The 18,346-nt window shown below is 33.8% G+C and overlaps 2 protein-coding genes across 8 annotated transcripts in view; one reads left to right on the forward strand and one right to left on the reverse strand.

Moving 5' to 3' along the window:
* LOC128071565 (uncharacterized) overlaps window positions 1-18,346 on the reverse strand; it is a 591,148-nt gene that overhangs the window by 354,940 nt on the left and 217,862 nt on the right. The gene's annotated exons all lie outside the window — the stretch shown is intronic.
* Window positions 7,040-16,855, forward strand: SLITRK6 (SLIT and NTRK like family member 6). Of its 2 annotated transcripts, XM_052705894.1 has the most exons (3): window positions 7,040-7,144; window positions 7,322-7,509; window positions 10,811-16,855. In XM_052705894.1, exon 3 carries the CDS (start codon window positions 10,826-10,828, stop codon window positions 13,349-13,351), a length of 2,526 nt encoding a protein of 841 aa, XP_052561854.1. In that variant the 5' UTR covers window positions 7,040-7,144; window positions 7,322-7,509; window positions 10,811-10,825; the 3' UTR covers window positions 13,352-16,855. The 2 variants fall into 2 exon arrangements, with proteins under 2 accessions (XP_052561854.1, XP_052561855.1); XM_052705895.1 differs by having other exon boundaries at window positions 7,070-7,509.

Below are 18,346 nucleotides of genomic sequence, written 5' to 3' on the forward strand. Positions count from 1 at the left end.
TATACCTTTTATCTTAAAATTACTTATTTCAAAACTAGGTTATGTCATTATTTTTAATTGTGTGATATCAGTGTCTGTGCTTGCCAGACCACCCATAAATATTAGGAAAGAATCCAGGATGTGTTGTGGTTTAAAACGATAGGTGGCTCAGAACTGCGCAGTTGCTCACTCCCCCGTTTCCAAGCGGGATGGAGGGGAGAAAAAAAAAAAGCAACAAAAACAAACTTGTACATGTGAGTTGAGATAAAACTATTTACTTAGATAGAGAAAAGGAAAAGGAAAATGGTTATGACTACATATATATGCAAATGTATAAAAAAGTGATGAATAAACAACTGCTCACCATCCCCCCCTGTCCCAGCTGAAACTAAAAAAAAAAGTAGCATTAAGTGAGTACTTGATTTCTCCAAGTTAACATTAAATGATCTGTCCAACATGAACTATTTTATGCTGACATGATATTTTAGTGCTATTTGCTGTTTTCAGATAATGAAAGTAGTATTTCCAAAGTAACTTTATACATAAACCTCATAGCATTGTATAGAATCACAGAAAAAATCACAGAATAGCTTGTTTTGGAAGGGATCTGAAAGATCATCTAGTTCCTACAATCCTGCCGTGGGCAGGGATGCCAACCAATAACTCATGCTCAACATCAGGTTGCCCAGGTTTCCATCCAATCTGGCCTTGAACAACTCCAGGGATGGGGCATTCATAGCTTATCTAGATAGCCTGTTTCAGTGCCTCACCACCCTCATAATAAAGAGTTTGCTCCTAGTATCTAATTTACATAGATCTCTGACTTGCCCCAGTTATTAGAAGTGAGTTGATTCATGCTGTGTACCCAGAGTGTGACTAAGACACACACACAAAAAAATGTCAAATGTTATTCTCTCAGTTTACCACAAATTCATAGTTAGGATGATGGGAAAGAATAGGCAGGTGACTGTCCTGTCAGTCTTGGGTTGCTAGGTAACAGCACATGTTGGTGAGTGCATCCCCTCTCAGGTGGTTGATCTCCTTCAAGGACCACTCTCCAGAAGACTGTTTGGCTGTACCTTGGACTCTGGCAGAACCAGTTTTAACTTCATTGCCCCTGGCATTCATGAATGGGCATAGGCAGGTCTGGCAAGACAGGAAGTGGTTATGGGCCTTTGTGTAAAACTTGAGACAAAGAGTGCTAAATGGCTCATACAAACTTTGAGATAAGGAAACTCACTGCAAACTTTGAGTCCAAAACAGAGTACAAGAGTACAGCTACTGAATCAGTAGCTGTCCTACTACTAAGGTCACGCATGCTCATGGTCTGTGATGGCTTTGCACATATGCTAGTATATGGTTGTTATTAGAACAAACATTAATCTGTAAAGTCTCAGGTGAAAATGAGATAAATGTAATAAATGTAACGATAGTTTAAGTGCTCATAAAAGGCTTTATATGTAAGCAAGGTACATAGCAGGTAGGGTATAGCACAAATAGAGTTTTGGAAGTATATACTGTATTTAGCAGTATCACTGAGAGAAAGTAAATGTGTGTATCATTTTGACCACAAAGATGAGATGGACTGTCTCAATAAAGAACATCACTACTTCACCCTATTCTCATCTTCTTCAATAGCAAAAAAGAACATAAAGTTCACTCTTCCTGTCCTACTTTCTGCTTTTTTCTTTACTGGAAATATTCCCACTCTCATCTCTCACCTCTGAGGAAATGAAATTTTCTTTCATCTTTATAAAGAGGATTTTCCATGATTTTCCCACTTTTACAGGGGCAAAGTGACAGATTCTATTGTACTAATGGTTTTCCTAGCCCATATAGGCAAGACAGATTCATGATTTAAATAAAATAGATAAGATGCTGCATATGAATAAATACAAATATATGTTGTATATGAACAAAATTATTTTATTCTTACTTGCACACACTGCTCAAGTTCACTTTGCCTGTATATCTGCATAAAAAAGCAAAACTCAACATTTGCCTAAATAACGTTTGGAAAATAGCACTGAAGAAAGATACATAAGCATGTTCTTACTTCACAAACAGAACTTAGCCTAATGAGTTCAATGTTAGAGTTATAATTCTGTCATCAAAATTACAAGATAAGCTATAGATATAGCATGCCTAACTGATCAAAAAAATACCTCCCAAGTGCTTAGTTCATATACATGAGATATATGTTTTTTAAAAAAAGAAACGTGACATTCCTTCTGCAAAAATGAGCTGATATAACAGTGTTTTTTTTTCAACAAAATTTCATCCAAAATTTTGAAATTAGCTTCTTGTAATTAAAAAATATACAAAACCCATGAACAATTGTATACTTTCTTATTCAGTTCATCACTTTTTTATTCTAATATAATAACTTCAGTAGTGGTCAGTATGACTCTCATATCTTTAAAAGTTAAATTCTTAAAATAAATGTCTATTTTAGAACAGAAGCCAAAATGAAATCATTGGCAGATGTGCATTTGTATGTTCTTCCCAGCTAGACAGAAAAGCTTTTAAATATTTCTGGAGTGAGTCCTAAATCTGGTAAATTTAATTATTGTAATGGGCTCTGTTTTCTCTGTGATAATAATATGAATAATATGAAATAAGAACTGTGGCTACATGACAGAATGAAAAGTTGAGACAATATATTCTAAAGTGCAGGAGTGAAGTTGATGAGGCCAGACTCTTCAGTGATGTGCAATGGAATGAGGCAATGGGCAGAAACTAGAACACAAGAAGTTTAATGCAAACACAAGGAAGAACTTCTACACTGTGAGAGTGACAGTGCACTGGAACAGGTTACCCAGAGAGACTGTGGAGTATCCTTCTCTAGAGCTATTCAAGACCTGCTTGGATGCTTTTCTATGCATTTTTCCCCTGAATATGGACATAGCATCCTCATGTGAATGCATTGGGTATTTTAAAGTGAATTATATTTTAAACTTGACTGTCTACTGTAGCACAGTTTTTAGATGTTTCCATTTCTTCAAGCTGTCAAGTATAATCTATGTTGGCTGAGTTTCTGTGGAACAGAAGTATCATGTAATTTACAATTAGGCTATGTGAGGCATTATTATCATGAACAGGCTTAGGCATACTCAGCAAGTAGAACTTAATTTGCATCTAATAAGATACTAATATTTTACACAACTTTTCCACTATTTGATAGTTTCCTATTTAGACTTACTAGAAAAAAATAAAACCAATGCTTTTCAACATGAAAAAGAAACAAACAGAAAAACATTTAAATTGTCATAATTTTTGTTCCACTTGGTGATAACAGCACATTTAGTGATTGTTTTTTCCTTGTTCCCTTTTCCTGTAAATGCTTATAACATAGTATATCTGTATATTTGTGTTCTGAGAGTAAAATTTAAAAACCATTGACAGATTAATTTCAAGCTATCAGTTCATCTGGAGCTGTTAACATCTTGAAAAATTACATTTTTCAAAATACATGATAAATTTGTACAGTATGTGTATGTGTGTGCTTGTCTACAACCCATCTTAAGAACAAGAAAACAAAACATGATCATTTTATTTTATTTTATTTTATTTTAAAATACTATGGCACACAGGATTGAACCATTCTGTTACTAATTTTGAAAACTTTACACAATTTCTTTAACAATGGAAAAGTAAACAGAACATATGTAGCATATATTAAATTACAATTATATTTTAATTTACTTCTTCATACAAATGTATTTTAAAGAATATTGCCAAGAGGTTAGGAGTAATTATATAAAAGATGTCAAATGCCAATGAAAACAAGGGAAATTCTTCTGCTGATTTCACTTTGGGTTTTCTCTCCTACATGACAAAAAAGTGCTTTATAACAAACTGTCTTAAAAGTTTCAGTGCCTATGTGGAAATGCAGAGCATTACTTGACTCTTAAACTACAGTAAAATTATTGCTAATTCAGTGGACAAAAATTGCAAAGGTTGCACAGATTGTTAGGATAATGGATCACAGATAGAGTGCTACAAAGATTTTTAGGCTGTTAGCATACTACATAATGTCAAATCAGAATTCAATTGTTTGGTTCTCCGGTAATTGGCAAGCCAAGTACATCTAAAAAGTATGAATTTGATTCATCACAATGGAAGACTGCAAGTACTCAGGTGACTTTTGTTCTCTCCAGACCAGTCACCTCCAGGCATTACTTTTTGAATTGACACCATTCAAATATTGCCAAACTCAGGAGGAAGACAGAGGGGGAAGTGGGAGAGATAGGAGAGAAGAGGAAGGAAGAGAGGGGGATGAGAAGAATACATATTTTCTCAGAACAGGTTAGGATAATTTAACTTTGATAATAAACTCTCCCTACATTGTGCAGAACTGTGAGTTTTCTGTCAGTGAGTAAACAAAGGAGAAATACAGAGGAGATTCAAGATCTATTGCACAGAAGGAAATAATAGAAGTTAAATAACAGATTGCACACTTCCAGTAAGATAAATAATACAATAAAGTAGGTGCACTAAAGAAAAAGTACAAATTGTTTTCATAAATCAGTTTAGTGTCACCTGTTCCTAAAATAAAGGCTATTTATACCCCCTATATCATATTCTATGAAATTACTAAGAGTACAGTAAGATTGTTTTTGTTCAATCCAGCAACTAATTTAAAGGAACACAGAACTTTTCAGTTTGAAAAATGAAACAAAAATAATAAAAGTTTCAGCACAGCTTTTCTTTAAAATCCTTTAGGGAATGTGATATTTACATGATGATTATTGCTAATGTACCAAGAAAATTAATGTTTTCAAGCATTTCAATCTGTAAATTTAAACTTCATGACTACATTAGTTTAATGACTACATTTTATATTCCTTATAAAAAAACATTCTCCAAAGTAACTGTATTTATAAGTTCTGACTGACAGGATGGTTTTCTGTTACTTCTTACAGACTTCTCTGTAGTCTTCAAAATTTTCCTGAAAAGAAAGAACGAATTATTAAGACTTTCATCAGACATCAAACAAAGTATTCCAGAAGAGCCTTGAGGGTTTTTTTTCTAATTGTATCAAAATGTAGTTTGTGTCAGTAGTTTTGTCTGTAACGTATAGGCGCCTGAACAGATTATCATATAACATAGAATTTAATAAAGTTTGACACATAGCACTCAGTCATTCTCTGTCAAGGGTTCAATACAAGGCATTGTAATTTCCACCTCTATCTGTTCCAAAATTCAGTACCTGGGGGGATAATTCTGTAGAACATACACATTAGTTAGAGAACTGCTGTCTCCTTACTTATGATATGCGGAGATATTGTAGTTAGTGAAGAATTAAAGAGAAATGATATAAAATATTTTGGCTGTCATGGAAGTAAGTAAGCATGACAGTTTTAGATTTTATTTATACAGCTTCAAAAATTTTAACATTGTCAGAGCAACTATAAAAATGATAAAGATGAACATTTTAAGTGGAATCTGCAAAATTCATATCAGTTCAGTCTTATCCGTCAACAGGCACTTCCAGAAACATTCTTTATAATAACTTAATAAACGATTCTTTCATTTTGGTAGAAAAACAAGCATTAGCCATGCTTTTAAAAATCTACTAAATAAGTAAGGAATAATAAGAAATGACAAACATTCTCAGTGTTTTTTTTTAAATTACATATGATTATGAAATGCATTTTTGTTTTCTAGTAGTTGATTTATGGAAACATTTTTGTGATCATGTTTTACTCTAGTGGATGTTAACTTAAAAGTGTAGTAAAGTTGTTTTCATTTATGACACAAATGTATAATTACTGATATTCTCCATCTCAATCAAGTATGAGGTATGAGAACCTGTAAAAAATTAAGCACAAAGGATTTTCTCCTAACAAGCCAAAACCTCTATAAATATATACCAATATACATGTATGTATATATTTGATAAAATTTTGGTAACATACATTATATGGAACATGTACCAATATACCTTTTCACCTAGAGGGCTATCAGCACAAAAGGAGTTACTGGAGCCTGACTGGTATAGGGCCTCTGATAAGCAAACTGTTAAGTAATCAGGATGCAATAAGAACAAACAAAATCAGAAATTATATGCTGTACATTATTAATATGCCCAAGTACCAGATCTGTTGTTGTTTACCAAAATGTCTGTGGCCTTGTGGTAGTAGGGTGAACAGGAAAACAGCATTTACAGCATGTAAATTCAGCTGAAGCAGTGTAGGAAGGCTGTTCCTTGGATAAATGAAACATTTTTCTGTAGTCCTACAGGGTCTGCTAATCACTTGTTTATGAACACAAAGAAATTAATACTTTATTCAGAAGACACACATTTAAGAATGCTGTCACACTGAGAACAGACCATTTCTCATCAAAGAAATATTTCATGGAATTAGAACAGAATCTCACATAGATAGGTACTAAAACTCTGTGCTATAGCATCTGTAAAAGAGACAATTATAACTAACCCAGTTCTCGTCCTGCAGAACAAGAGGGGTATTTTTAAATAAGACTGATTGCAATCACTGTGCAAACATAATCAGTATGTATTTTTTTATTTTTCAGAAATAAAAGACAAAATCGTAAATAATTTTCTACTCCAGTCACAGTGAGTTGACTGAACTAAGCTGTACAGTTTCATTTATATTTTTGAATAATCTTGCATTTAATTGTGATACACATATTTTGCAGAGAACAATGTTTCTCTTATGGCGTGTTTTGTGAAGTGCTTTAAGTCTGGAATGTTTACAGTATTTAAAGCAAGCATTTACAGATATAAATTAAATGCAAGATCTGTCTCAGAGAAGAAATGAACAAGAGCCACAGTAGGTGGTTTACTGCTTCACAAAATCAACAATTAACAGTTATCCACAAAATAAGTAGCTGAATTTTACTTTTGAGATTCAGTTAGACACGGGAAAAAAGGAGGTTTGCACGTTGCAGGAGGAAGAGCTGATCTGTCTCAAGGTGGAGCTAGATCTTATATTAAATGACACTGGCAGATTAAAGCTCTCTGATGGGGAAGGGCTTAAAGGCTGAGTCAAAAGCCAAGAAGTCTCTTTATTCACGCCTACCTCCCAGCCCCTGGCAATCTGACTAATAACAAACTGAGCTAACAAGAAAGACTAGAAAGAGCACAGAGAACACAGAAGCAGCTAGGATCTAAAAATCTGACCAGCCGAGTGATCAAGTAAAGCTGTGCTTAACATCTTGTTTGTTTACTGCATTCGAGTGCTTGCAAACAGTTAACTGTATGCAGAAAAGTCAGCATAGCTGTGAAGTATGCTGTGAATTTTAATTGAGAGAAAAGGAAAACTGCTTACAGGATGGTCTAATGTGCACTCTGTCTGGATTTTTTTCTTTTCAGTTGTACGCTTTGTACTTCGTCTTCTGAACAAGGATTTTGACTACATGGAGCTGTAGTATCACGAGAGCTTTCAGCAAATAAACTGAGAAGAAAGTATCTATTTTTCACAGAAAAAAATTACATTGCATTCACACGGCTGCTCCAACTGTGCATTACTGAGCATTTCAGGGGGTTTTACTGCTGTACAGGTAAGTAAAATATTCCAGTTTGTTAAGTAGCTCTGAGTTTAAGAAATTCATTTCTCAGTACCAATTTTTATTTTACCAAGTTTTATTTTTTTCTGTATGATTTTGAATTACTTTTACGTTAAATGATGGTGGTTTATACTCTTATTGCAAACAGTCTTTCCGGTGCATTTATTCATCTTGTGAACAGTATATCTAAATAGTGGAATATGCTTATTAAGGAAACACTGACATGATGTCAGTTGAAGGTGGAATGAATAGATGTTACCTTTTATTTTCTGAAGTGCAAAAATTATCTTAAATACTTTGACTGTGTTCCCTTCAGAAATTAATAAACAATCCTAAAGGCTTTTAGAAAGTGCCACTTCCAGGATGGAGGTTTTGAAATTCCTTTTTTTTTTTTTTTTTTTAATAGTTGAATTAAAACAAGCAAAAAATAGAACCCAAGTAAAATGTAAAATAATAATAAAGCAATTTCAGTGTCCTAAGAACCTGTTGTTGATTGTTACTTGTCAATCATGTGAGTTCTTTGCTGTAAAGTGATTAATTCTGAAAGTATTCAACATTGCTTTGTAGAGAACACTGTGACATTTTTTGTTGTTCAGAATTCATACTGCAAAAACACATTATGCAGTTAGACAGTGACCTACTGAAAGCAGATTAACTCAGCTAACTTAAGTTACTAGATAGAATTCTCTGAGAAAGCTCACCCCAGGAAACAGAAAAACATCAAACTTACTAAATCTTTTAAACCAAATTTTATTTCATTGTGATTTCATGTTGATCATCTGCCACTGGAAAGCAGTTTTCATTTTACAGTTATAGCCCACCGCTTCATCAGATGTTCTTGAGTGTTCAGAACAAAACCAAAATTTTAAAAAAAGGAAAATAAAAGAATTCTTGTATTATTTTCTAAGTGTGTGTGTGTGTGTGTGTTTACGTGTGTGAGAGAGTTCTAGCAATGTTGTCCACAGAAGTATGATGATGATTAAAATGTGACTGCTTTCCAACTGGTAACAAATGTTATTTTCATTTCTAAGAAGAAGGCTTTCATTTTAATAAACATTCTTTTAAATATGTGCTTGAATGCAACATGCTTTTCAGATTAGGTTTTTTTTTTTCATTTATGTTTCCCCAGGGATTTTTTAACTACAGTTTGCATTTGATGCAGATCAAGGCTGGAATTTCTATAGGGGGAAAAAAAAAAGTGTAGACAGAGGTTCAGCTAGTCATACAGTAGGTTTGGAGATGGCGTCTGTGAAAAGAGCCTGTGTTCTTTTACCTTGGGTCAGTGGAAAATACACTGATGAATATAAATCATAAATAAATTTCTAGCATACTCTGATCCTAGCATTATTCTGCTAGGAATATAGCAAAATATCAAATATCTGTATCAAAATATCTATATCAAAATAAAGTTTTGTTGTGTTGTATCTTACCCTATACACACTGAGAGAAAAAAAACCAAACAGCAACTTATAAGATATAGTAAACATATGCAGTTAGAGTTCAAGGACTATTCTGTGAGACAAAACAAATTATTTCCTGTACTGAAACAGACATGTATTTAGGGGGCACTTTCAAACACGACAAGTTGTACTCACTACTTCTAAACTCACACATCTGCTTCCAGTTATCAAAATTTTCTAATGGAGAAAACACAGTTCACTTTGCATACATTTACTGTTGGTGTGTGTGTGTGTATAAAACACTCATACTAGAGCACTAAGGTGCTTCTATATGTAAGTCCTTGCATCCTTGAGAAGAGGTGCTTCTACTAAGGTACCACTATTACTAAAAACGTATTTTTGAGAAACATCAAAACATATGGTCATAGTTTGAGAATGCTCATGCATGTAGTTGAATATATTCTCAGAAAGGACTCTAATCCTTCTGAAATTAACACTTGAAGTGGTTAATTCTGTAGTGATAGTTAATTGTGCAGTGACATTTTGTACTTTCTGTTATAATAAGTTACTTTGAAAATTAATAGAAATTTAGTATCTGGATTTCTTAAGAAACCTGCTTATATCAGTCATAGAATGGAGTGCACCAAAATGCTGTTCTGTAGTAAATCTTCCATTCCATTTGAAGATTTAACTCCATCCCACATATCAAGAAAAAATTTTCATTCACACAATTAGATAGAAACAGAGAATCTTCACTTGAAAACTGTAGTGTAAACAAATTTCAAACAGTAACATATAGTTTTGCTCTAGACTTCACAGTTGTACAGTAATGATGCATTTCTCAGGTACTGAAAGTTTGAGACCAGTATGGTGGCTGACAATTTAAGTTACATAACTTATTGATGATGCTGCCAATAGTTCTTAAGTAGTAAGGCAAAGTTAACTCAGTGTACATTTCAGAATTCTTGTGTCAATTAATATCTATAATAATTGAAAGGAACCGAATAATCAGTCCCCAAATAATCTCTTTGTTACTTGCCCACCTATTTTTCTGAAATATGCTGCAGTTTATTTTCTCTCTTCTTTTTCTTTAATTGTATACACTATTATGTGTATATTTTATATAATAATGTTACAGTATTAAAGAGGTTTAAAATGTGTTCTTTTACTAAATATACATGAACTACATTATGCACATTAAAAATTATCTACAAGAAAAACAGTATTTTGTCTACTTCCTTCCCAGTTTGAAGAAACAAGAATTACAGAGGAAATAACTTTTAACTTACATACGTAATGCAGAATCAAAGAAGTTCCCTCTATCCTGTTAGAATATATATATTTTTTTTCTTAAAACACACTGTTGAATGAAACCAGATCTTGTATCATCTCTTTAGCAGCTGGACAAAATTAAGCTGAACTTAGAAAGGTACTTTTAAAATCTGCAATGTTATATGGTGACGTAAAAAAATAATCTGAAATTTACAAGCTTTGATGTAAATTGCTTGGGGCAGTAATTTACTATTTCTGTACATTGGTAAACCATATCCTATATAAATTTTATATTTATATATAGGAAATGCTTTTCTGATTATCTTCTACTGAGGTGTATCAGCATGAAAATACTGAAGCACTCCTTATGACTGTCTCTTGATTCAGTACATTAAACTAAATATTTCAAGAAAAGCTGAGACAGGGCAGGTAAGGGATAAGCAATCTCCCTTCCTGCCCCTCCCTCTCCCTGCCCCCCCAAAAAAGAAAGAAAAAAAAAGAAAAAAAAGAAAGAAAAAAAAGAAAGAAAAAAAACCATACAAAACACAAATTGCACAAATTGTGAAATCATGACTGTTGCTTTTTCTTTTTCCATGCCTCCCCTCACCCTTTCTTTATTATAGAATCTGCTGAGCAAGATGAAGCTCTGGATTTTTGTGGTATGTTCAGTTCTGGTTGCATCTGATCCTTTCCAGTCAGAAACATCTTTTACTAGAATCAGAGGATCTTGTCAGAGTTTGTGTTCCTGTGAAGAAAAGGATGACATTATGATTATAAACTGTGAAGAAAGAGGCATCAAGATGGTGTCAGAAATAAATGTGCCACCATCACAGCCTTTCCATCTTAATTTGTTAAACAATGGCCTGACAATGCTACATGTGAATGATTTTGCTGGCCTTGTTAATGCTATCTCTCTACATCTTGGATTTAATAATATTGCAGATATTGAGCCTGGGGCTTTTAATGGTCTCAACCTTCTTAAGCAACTTCATATAAATCACAATTCTTTAGAAACACTTAAAGAAGATACGTTTGATGGATTGGAAAATTTGGAATTTCTTCAAGCAGACAACAATTTCATCACAGTGATTGAAGCAAGTGCCTTTAGCAAGCTCAGTAGGCTTAAAGTGCTTATTTTGAATGATAATGCTATTGAGTACCTTCCTCCAAACATATTTCGTTTTGTGCCATTGACTCATTTAGATCTTCGGGGAAACCAGTTACAGACACTACCATATGTTGGCTTTTTAGAACACATCGGTAGAATACTAGACCTTCAGTTGGAAGATAATAAATGGGCTTGTAACTGTGATTTGCTTCAGCTGAAGACATGGCTGGAAAACATGCCTCCTCAGTCAATAATAGGAGATGTTGTATGCAATAGTCCTCCAGTTATCAAAGGCAGCATATTAAACAGGTTGAAAAAAGAATCGCTTTGTCCCATTCCTACTGTCAATGAACTTGAAGATCCTTCAGGGTCACTGCCCTTGGTTGTAACCACCTCTGTAAGTGATAGTCACCTGTCAACTAAGGTCATTCCTATACTGAAAGCTCCTACTAAAGAAACAAATTTAATGCTTCATACTTCAAAACCAACTACACAATTTCCAGGAATCTATTGTCCCATTCCCTGTCACTGCACCAGCCATATGCTCTCAGGAGTTCTTATGCACTGTCAGGAGCGAAATATTGAAAGCTTGTCTGATTTAGGACCTCCTCCTACAAATCCTAAAAAACTTATTCTAGCAGGAAACATTATTCAGACATTACTTAAGTCAGATCTTATGGACTATGCTAGCCTGGAAATGCTTCATCTGGGGAACAATCGTATTGAAATCCTTGAGGAAGGAGTTTTCATGAATCTGACTAGACTGCAGAAACTGTATCTCAATGGCAATCATCTTACAAAGCTGAGTCAGAATCTTTTCCTTGGCCTTCAGCACCTTGAATACTTGTACCTTGAATATAATGCCATCAAAGAAGTTTTACCAGGGACATTTAATACAATGCCAAAACTTAAGGTCCTCTACTTAAATAATAACCTTTTGCAGACTTTACCACCTCATATCTTTTCTGGGGTGCCACTTGCCAGATTAAATCTGAAAACAAACCAGTTTGCTCATTTGCCTGTGAGCAATGTCTTGGATGAACTGGATATGTTGGTACAAATTGAACTTGAAGACAACCCCTGGGACTGTACATGTGATTCAGTTGGACTGCAAAAATGGATACAAAAGCTGAGTAAGAGTACAATGATGGGTGACATTTTCTGTAAATCTCCAGGACACTTAGAAAAAAAAAAACTGAAATCCCTCAACAGTGAAGTCTTGTGTCCAGATTTAATAAACAGCCCTGCCCTACCAACTCATGCCAGTTTTGTTGTTATAGCAACTTCTAGTTCTACTACTAGCAACACTGCAGACACCATCCTGCAGTCGCTTACAGATGCTGTCCCACTTTCTGTTCTAATACTGGGACTGCTAATTGTATTTATAATTATTGTATTTTGTGCAGCAGGAATAGTTGTTCTTGTTCTGCATCGGCGGCGAAGATGTAAAAAGAAACAAGCCAATGAACAAATGAGGGATAGTAGCCCAGTTCACCTTCAGTACAGTATGTATGGGCATAAAACAACACATCACACAACAGAGCGTCCAGCTGCAGCTCTCTATGAGCAACGTATGATTACTCCCATGGTTCAGGTCTATCACGGCCCATCATTCAGCCCAAAGCATACTGAACAACAAGAAGAGGAAAATGAGAAAGCAACTAATGATTCCAAACATCTCTGCAGAAGTCTCCTGGAAAGAGAGAATAGTTCACCACTTACTGGTTCAAATGTCAAATATACGGCTGCAGATCAATCCGCAGAATTTCTGTCTTTTCAAGATGCCAGCTGCTTGTACAGAAACATTCTTGAAAAAGAGAGGGAACTGCAACAACTTGGAATCACCGAGTACTTAAGAAAAAATATTGTTCAACTCCAGCCTGAAATGGAAGTACATTATCCTGGAACACATGAGGAACTAAAACTAATGGAGTCACTGATGTACTCCAGACCAAGAAAGGTTTTTTTAGAACAAACTAAAAATGAGTATTTTGAACTCAAGGCTAATTTACATGCTGAGCCTGACTACCTGGAAGTCCTTGAGCAGCAAACATGAAGTGATAACACATTGGGCTTGGGCCAAATTTCTGTATTCCATTTTAAGTTGGAACTGTTGAAAATAAAAGTGCCTTGTCATGACATGTCAACAGTTAGAACTTAAGCACAGCAGTAATCCTAGCAAAAAAAAAAAAACAACAAAACAAACAAACAAACAAACAAACAAAAACCTAAAAAACTCAGGGATCACTGTGGGAAGCCATGGGGTTGTGTGTAGACAATATGTCTCAAGTTAAACACAAACTGTGTGATTGAACTGTGAGAGGAAGATTGCTTGTTGCAATATTCCTTAGCATTTTTTAAAGGTGTGTATGGCATTCTCTTTTGTGTACCTAACCTATGAAAAAATGTTTGTTACCTGTACTCTCTGGTTTTCCCCTAGTTTAATTAGATTCCTTAAAACAAACACAAAAAGAAAAATAAACAAGCCCTCACACCTGTGTTTGTAGTTAGAAGCTTAGAGTGTATTAAGTGTTAGTATGAGTACTGCATACATGACCATTGTCTACAACCACACCTAACGTACTCATAATAAATATGAAAGGATTTAAAATGTTGTCATGCTAAATATCCGTTAAAAAACAACAACAAAAAAAAAGAACAAATTTTGTGTATCCATCCACTGACAGAGAGCCTGCGTGTATTTAATATTTTATATGGAACTTCATCATATGGATTCTTTATCAGTATGAGGAACAAAAAATATATGTGTTTACCCAACATCTTACAAGAAGAACTGCAAGCCTTTTGATACTCTATCTGATAGCTTTACTTAAGTTTGGACAATCTTTTCTTAAGCTGCTGCTATAAAATATTGTGCATCACTGGTGTTTCAACTCACGATCATGAGCAATTGGAAAAAATATTGAGGTTCAGCTGTAAATATACTGCTGTATTTAATAAGTTTGATTTTTATATATCTATCTATAAATATAATTTCTGTGCTGGCTTTAACTATCCTTGGAGGAAATTAGTTTGCTGCAACTAGGAACTTCCAGATGAAAAAGCAGGTTCTTTCCTTCACTACCCAAAAGCAATTTCCAAATAGAATAACTGCAACAAAATATATGTGTGAGGAACAGTAATAGTATTTAGCTGTTGTTTGTACAATAATGTTATATTTTGCAGAATCTAGAAGAAAGTAAAGTGTTGTGGGAAAAAATACAAAAAGTAGAACATGTCAGATTTATTTTTGCAATGAATTCTAGCTAGATTTATATATACTATTTATTCTGTATAATTTTTTTTTTTTTCAACTCACTAGAAAAGAAAAAAGCTTATTCCTAGCTGCCTTTCAGGAAATTTAAGGAACTGGTCAGTGAAAATGAAATAAATAATTTTTAAATGTCTTTTTTTTTTTTTTTTTTTAGAATTCACTTTTTAAAGAATAAGGCAGCAATTTCTCCATGCACAAGTTTAGAATTGTTCAGAAATTGTCAGAAGACAATGTTTTTCATTGTTGTCATGTAGACAGGATTGTCTTGTCTTGAGTGCAGTAAGGTCATTCAGTTTCTGTGCATGACTGACGCAGTGCCAAAACACAGATTCTGACCTTCACATATCTTTCTCTGAGTAAATCTTCTGACTATGCATGAAGAACTTCCATTTTGCTAATTTTCACTTGTTGAGCTAAGGATCAACTGAATTGCTACAATTCTGCATAAGAATGCATTTTACATTGAAGTCCTGATAAATACATTGAAGTCTTTATAAATATTTCAGAGATATACTCTTTATCTTACTGCTGATATATTGCCTATATGTACATACAAATGTGAGTTCTTCATTTTATTTGCACAGAGGTTTATAGGTTTCTGACATATTTTTTTCTATATTATATACACAAGTCAGATTTTCAGTTCTTTCAAATTTGCATAAAGATAACGTCTTAAATGGTGCTAGTCTATTTTCTGTAACTTGAGGATCTGACCACTTGTCTTTGTTAACAAATCAATTTCCTTATTAACATTTTTGAGAAGTCATCACTTTACTATCGAAAGCAAACTCCTTTGTTTCCAAGAATCATAATGCTATTTGTTAGAAAATAATATTTCCCTTTTTATAAATGAGAATAATTTAGTTTAGAATGCCTCTGTATTCATAAGAATTAGGAAGAGTAAATCTGGTTACACTTTATGTTTTCTTGCTGTCTTTGTTCTAGACAAGGGTAATGCTGAGTACTGCTTGTGGAGGTGAGAATAAGACAAAGTTAGAAAACACACTATATTAACTTTACATTAATTTAAGTATCTAGAGCTATTTTAGCTATTTTAATTATTTTAAAGACATTTGAATGGATTTCACGGGCCTGTCATAGATTCTGTGGAAACTCAAACTTTGTTCTCTAGGAGAGACCAGAGTTCAATTGAGATTGCATAGAGCATTAAAGTGACACTAGTTTTCTACATTTCAGCAATTAAATTCCACTCAGAAAATAACCTAATAATAACCAATGAAAAAAATGAATTCAGTCAGTGGGTACTGCACTAATAACTGACTGAATTTTGAATCTGCCCCACAGAGGTTGTTATTTTCTAAATTCTCAGGGATTTAAAATTTGTGCAGAGAGAAAAATAACAAATATTTATATGGTACATTATAAGCTTTAGTACTTCAGTATTTTGGTGTCTTTCATTTCAGTAGTAATTTCTGTTAGCAAAAATGGGTGTAAAATTCATACTCTGTAATTGGCAAGATGCAGGGAAATGATAATTCAGGCCCTCAGGCTTTGATTTAAGAAAAATAGTTTCAGACTAAAGATAATTGCCACATGCACAGATGTCACTTTGCTTAGCTGTTAACAGAAAATTGGCAGAATGCTGAGGACAACTGTGTGACAAAACATTCTTCTTCATTGCCATCTCAAGGCACCCGAAAAAAGAATGGGCTAAACTCAAAGCAACTCAGTTACAAAGCTGTATCAGAGGATCACTCAGAACAAATGAATAGAGCTTTACCTTTTAGCTTTTCCTCAGATGGGAGATTCACACCATTCATTATATCAGGGTGATTGTACTCTGTGGTAGTCTGTAAAAGTGCAAGAAGTTTTGCAGTATCCAGGAATCACAAAAATATGTCACATCATCCATTTTCCTGTCATCTGTTCCTGTTGGACCATCATGTATTAAATGTTTGTATAACAAGGTAAGAGCAGGTCTGTCTGTTTTCTTTCCTCATCCTAAGACTGTTCTTTTCCAGATATGAAGAAAATGTATATTGCTATAAAAAAAAGAATTTGGCTTTATATGATTATTCTTCAGCTGAGGAATATCAATATTAGCTGACATAAATAAAATCAGAACACAAGGAATGTAGTATATTTGAAAAGGAAGAGGATGAAATATCTATTTGTAAAAGTTCCTTGGAATGTATTCACTACAGCAATTAGAAAAGTTACCTAATATTATTACTGTTTCTGGAAACTTGGAAAATTTATTCAGGTGGGTTTTTTTTGTTGTTTTTTTTTTTTTTTTTAAAGCCATGTTCTGATATTTATGTATTTTCTCCAATGATGGATAAAATAAAGTGATTTCATACCTTTCACTTAGTTAGAATAATGGAGGCTGGAAGAAAAGCTGGAAACTTGACAGTCTGCAGCAAAATAAATCCATTTTTCTCTTCTCAGCATGATCTGTGCAAAAGCATGTACTGTTTGCAATAGTGTTTTATCAAGCACACTGGTGTACTTGACAGTTATGTCATAGTGTTATAGTTGCTAGGGTACTTCCAGATAACCAACACTACTATTTTCCCTCTCATATTTGAGAGAAGAAAATATACAAATAGCAATGTGGACCTAATCCCCAAATAAAATGAAAACAAAAACAAACAAACAAAACAACAAAACAAAACAAACAAAAGCAGCAACAAAAAAAACCTGCATATGTGCACTTATTTTATTTTGGCTTTTCTATTTAACCTCATGAAAGTAAAATGCATTTCCTTTTATTTCTTCTACATTTTTTTTCTCATAAGCTTTTTATATCAATACTGAATATATTAACTATAGTAATGCCTTTTCAAGCTTCTGAGCGAAAAAAAAAGCAACACTCCACAAAAACACTTCCTATAAGAAAACTGAATTTGCATGTAAAGCAGTGCATTTGCCTATTCAGTATTTTTACACATTATTCTCCATTAGAATGACATATCTTCTCTAAACAAATTCTAAAATGAAAATAAGTCTGTGCTTTTTGTCTGTGATGTGTCGAAGCTACAGGATTTGCATGTGAACCTTCTTCACCTGTAGTTATTGTTTCTCAATTTGGAACCTGAGGATCAGGTTCTGTCCCCTCTCTTCATGACAAAGAAGTTCCCAGTATAACCTCTAGTAGTAGCAGATCTTTATATAATATGCTGTTTACATATGCAGAGATTGCTAATTGCATAGTATTCTAAACTGAGAAGTTATGTATGACTGAAAGGGCCATCTATCTTACCAAGGTCCTGGTATCTGAATATAAAATATATATTTACTGCAGCAAAAACCATCATTTCAGAAGGTTTAGACTTAGAGACAAGTGAAAAAAAGGACACTTGAGTCTCAAAATTGTCATCAGAAGGAATTCTGAATTATATTCCGGGATGCAGTTTTCTAGAGCCATCCAGCTTATCAGCCACACCAGAACAATCTGTAAGTTTCATGCAGATACACTGAAACCATTACCAGTACTTCTCTTAATTCAAAAGATTAGCTGATGCCTTTGCTGAAGACAGCATTCTTCTATTCTCTTGTGATGCCCCAGTACAGAATACCTCAATTTCCATTATGGACAAATACTTCTCAGACACAAATAGCTCTCTAGCAGTAAAATTGAAACCACTCCTTGGGGAAGTTTTAAATGTGTTCATTGCCTTCAATTTTCTGTTCCTTTGGCACTTGATATTAGGTGCATCCTACTGGATTTGGGACAGGGAAGACCAATATATTACAGAGCCTGTTTGATAGTTCAAAAGATTTGTCCCTTCTTTATTTTCCAAAGTTTATGATATT

This window comes from Tympanuchus pallidicinctus, unplaced genomic scaffold (assembly GCF_026119805.1).
Source record: "Tympanuchus pallidicinctus isolate F22 unplaced genomic scaffold, pur_lepc_1.0 scaffold6, whole genome shotgun sequence".
In the NCBI taxonomy this organism is placed as follows: domain Eukaryota; kingdom Metazoa; phylum Chordata; class Aves; order Galliformes; family Phasianidae; genus Tympanuchus; species Tympanuchus pallidicinctus.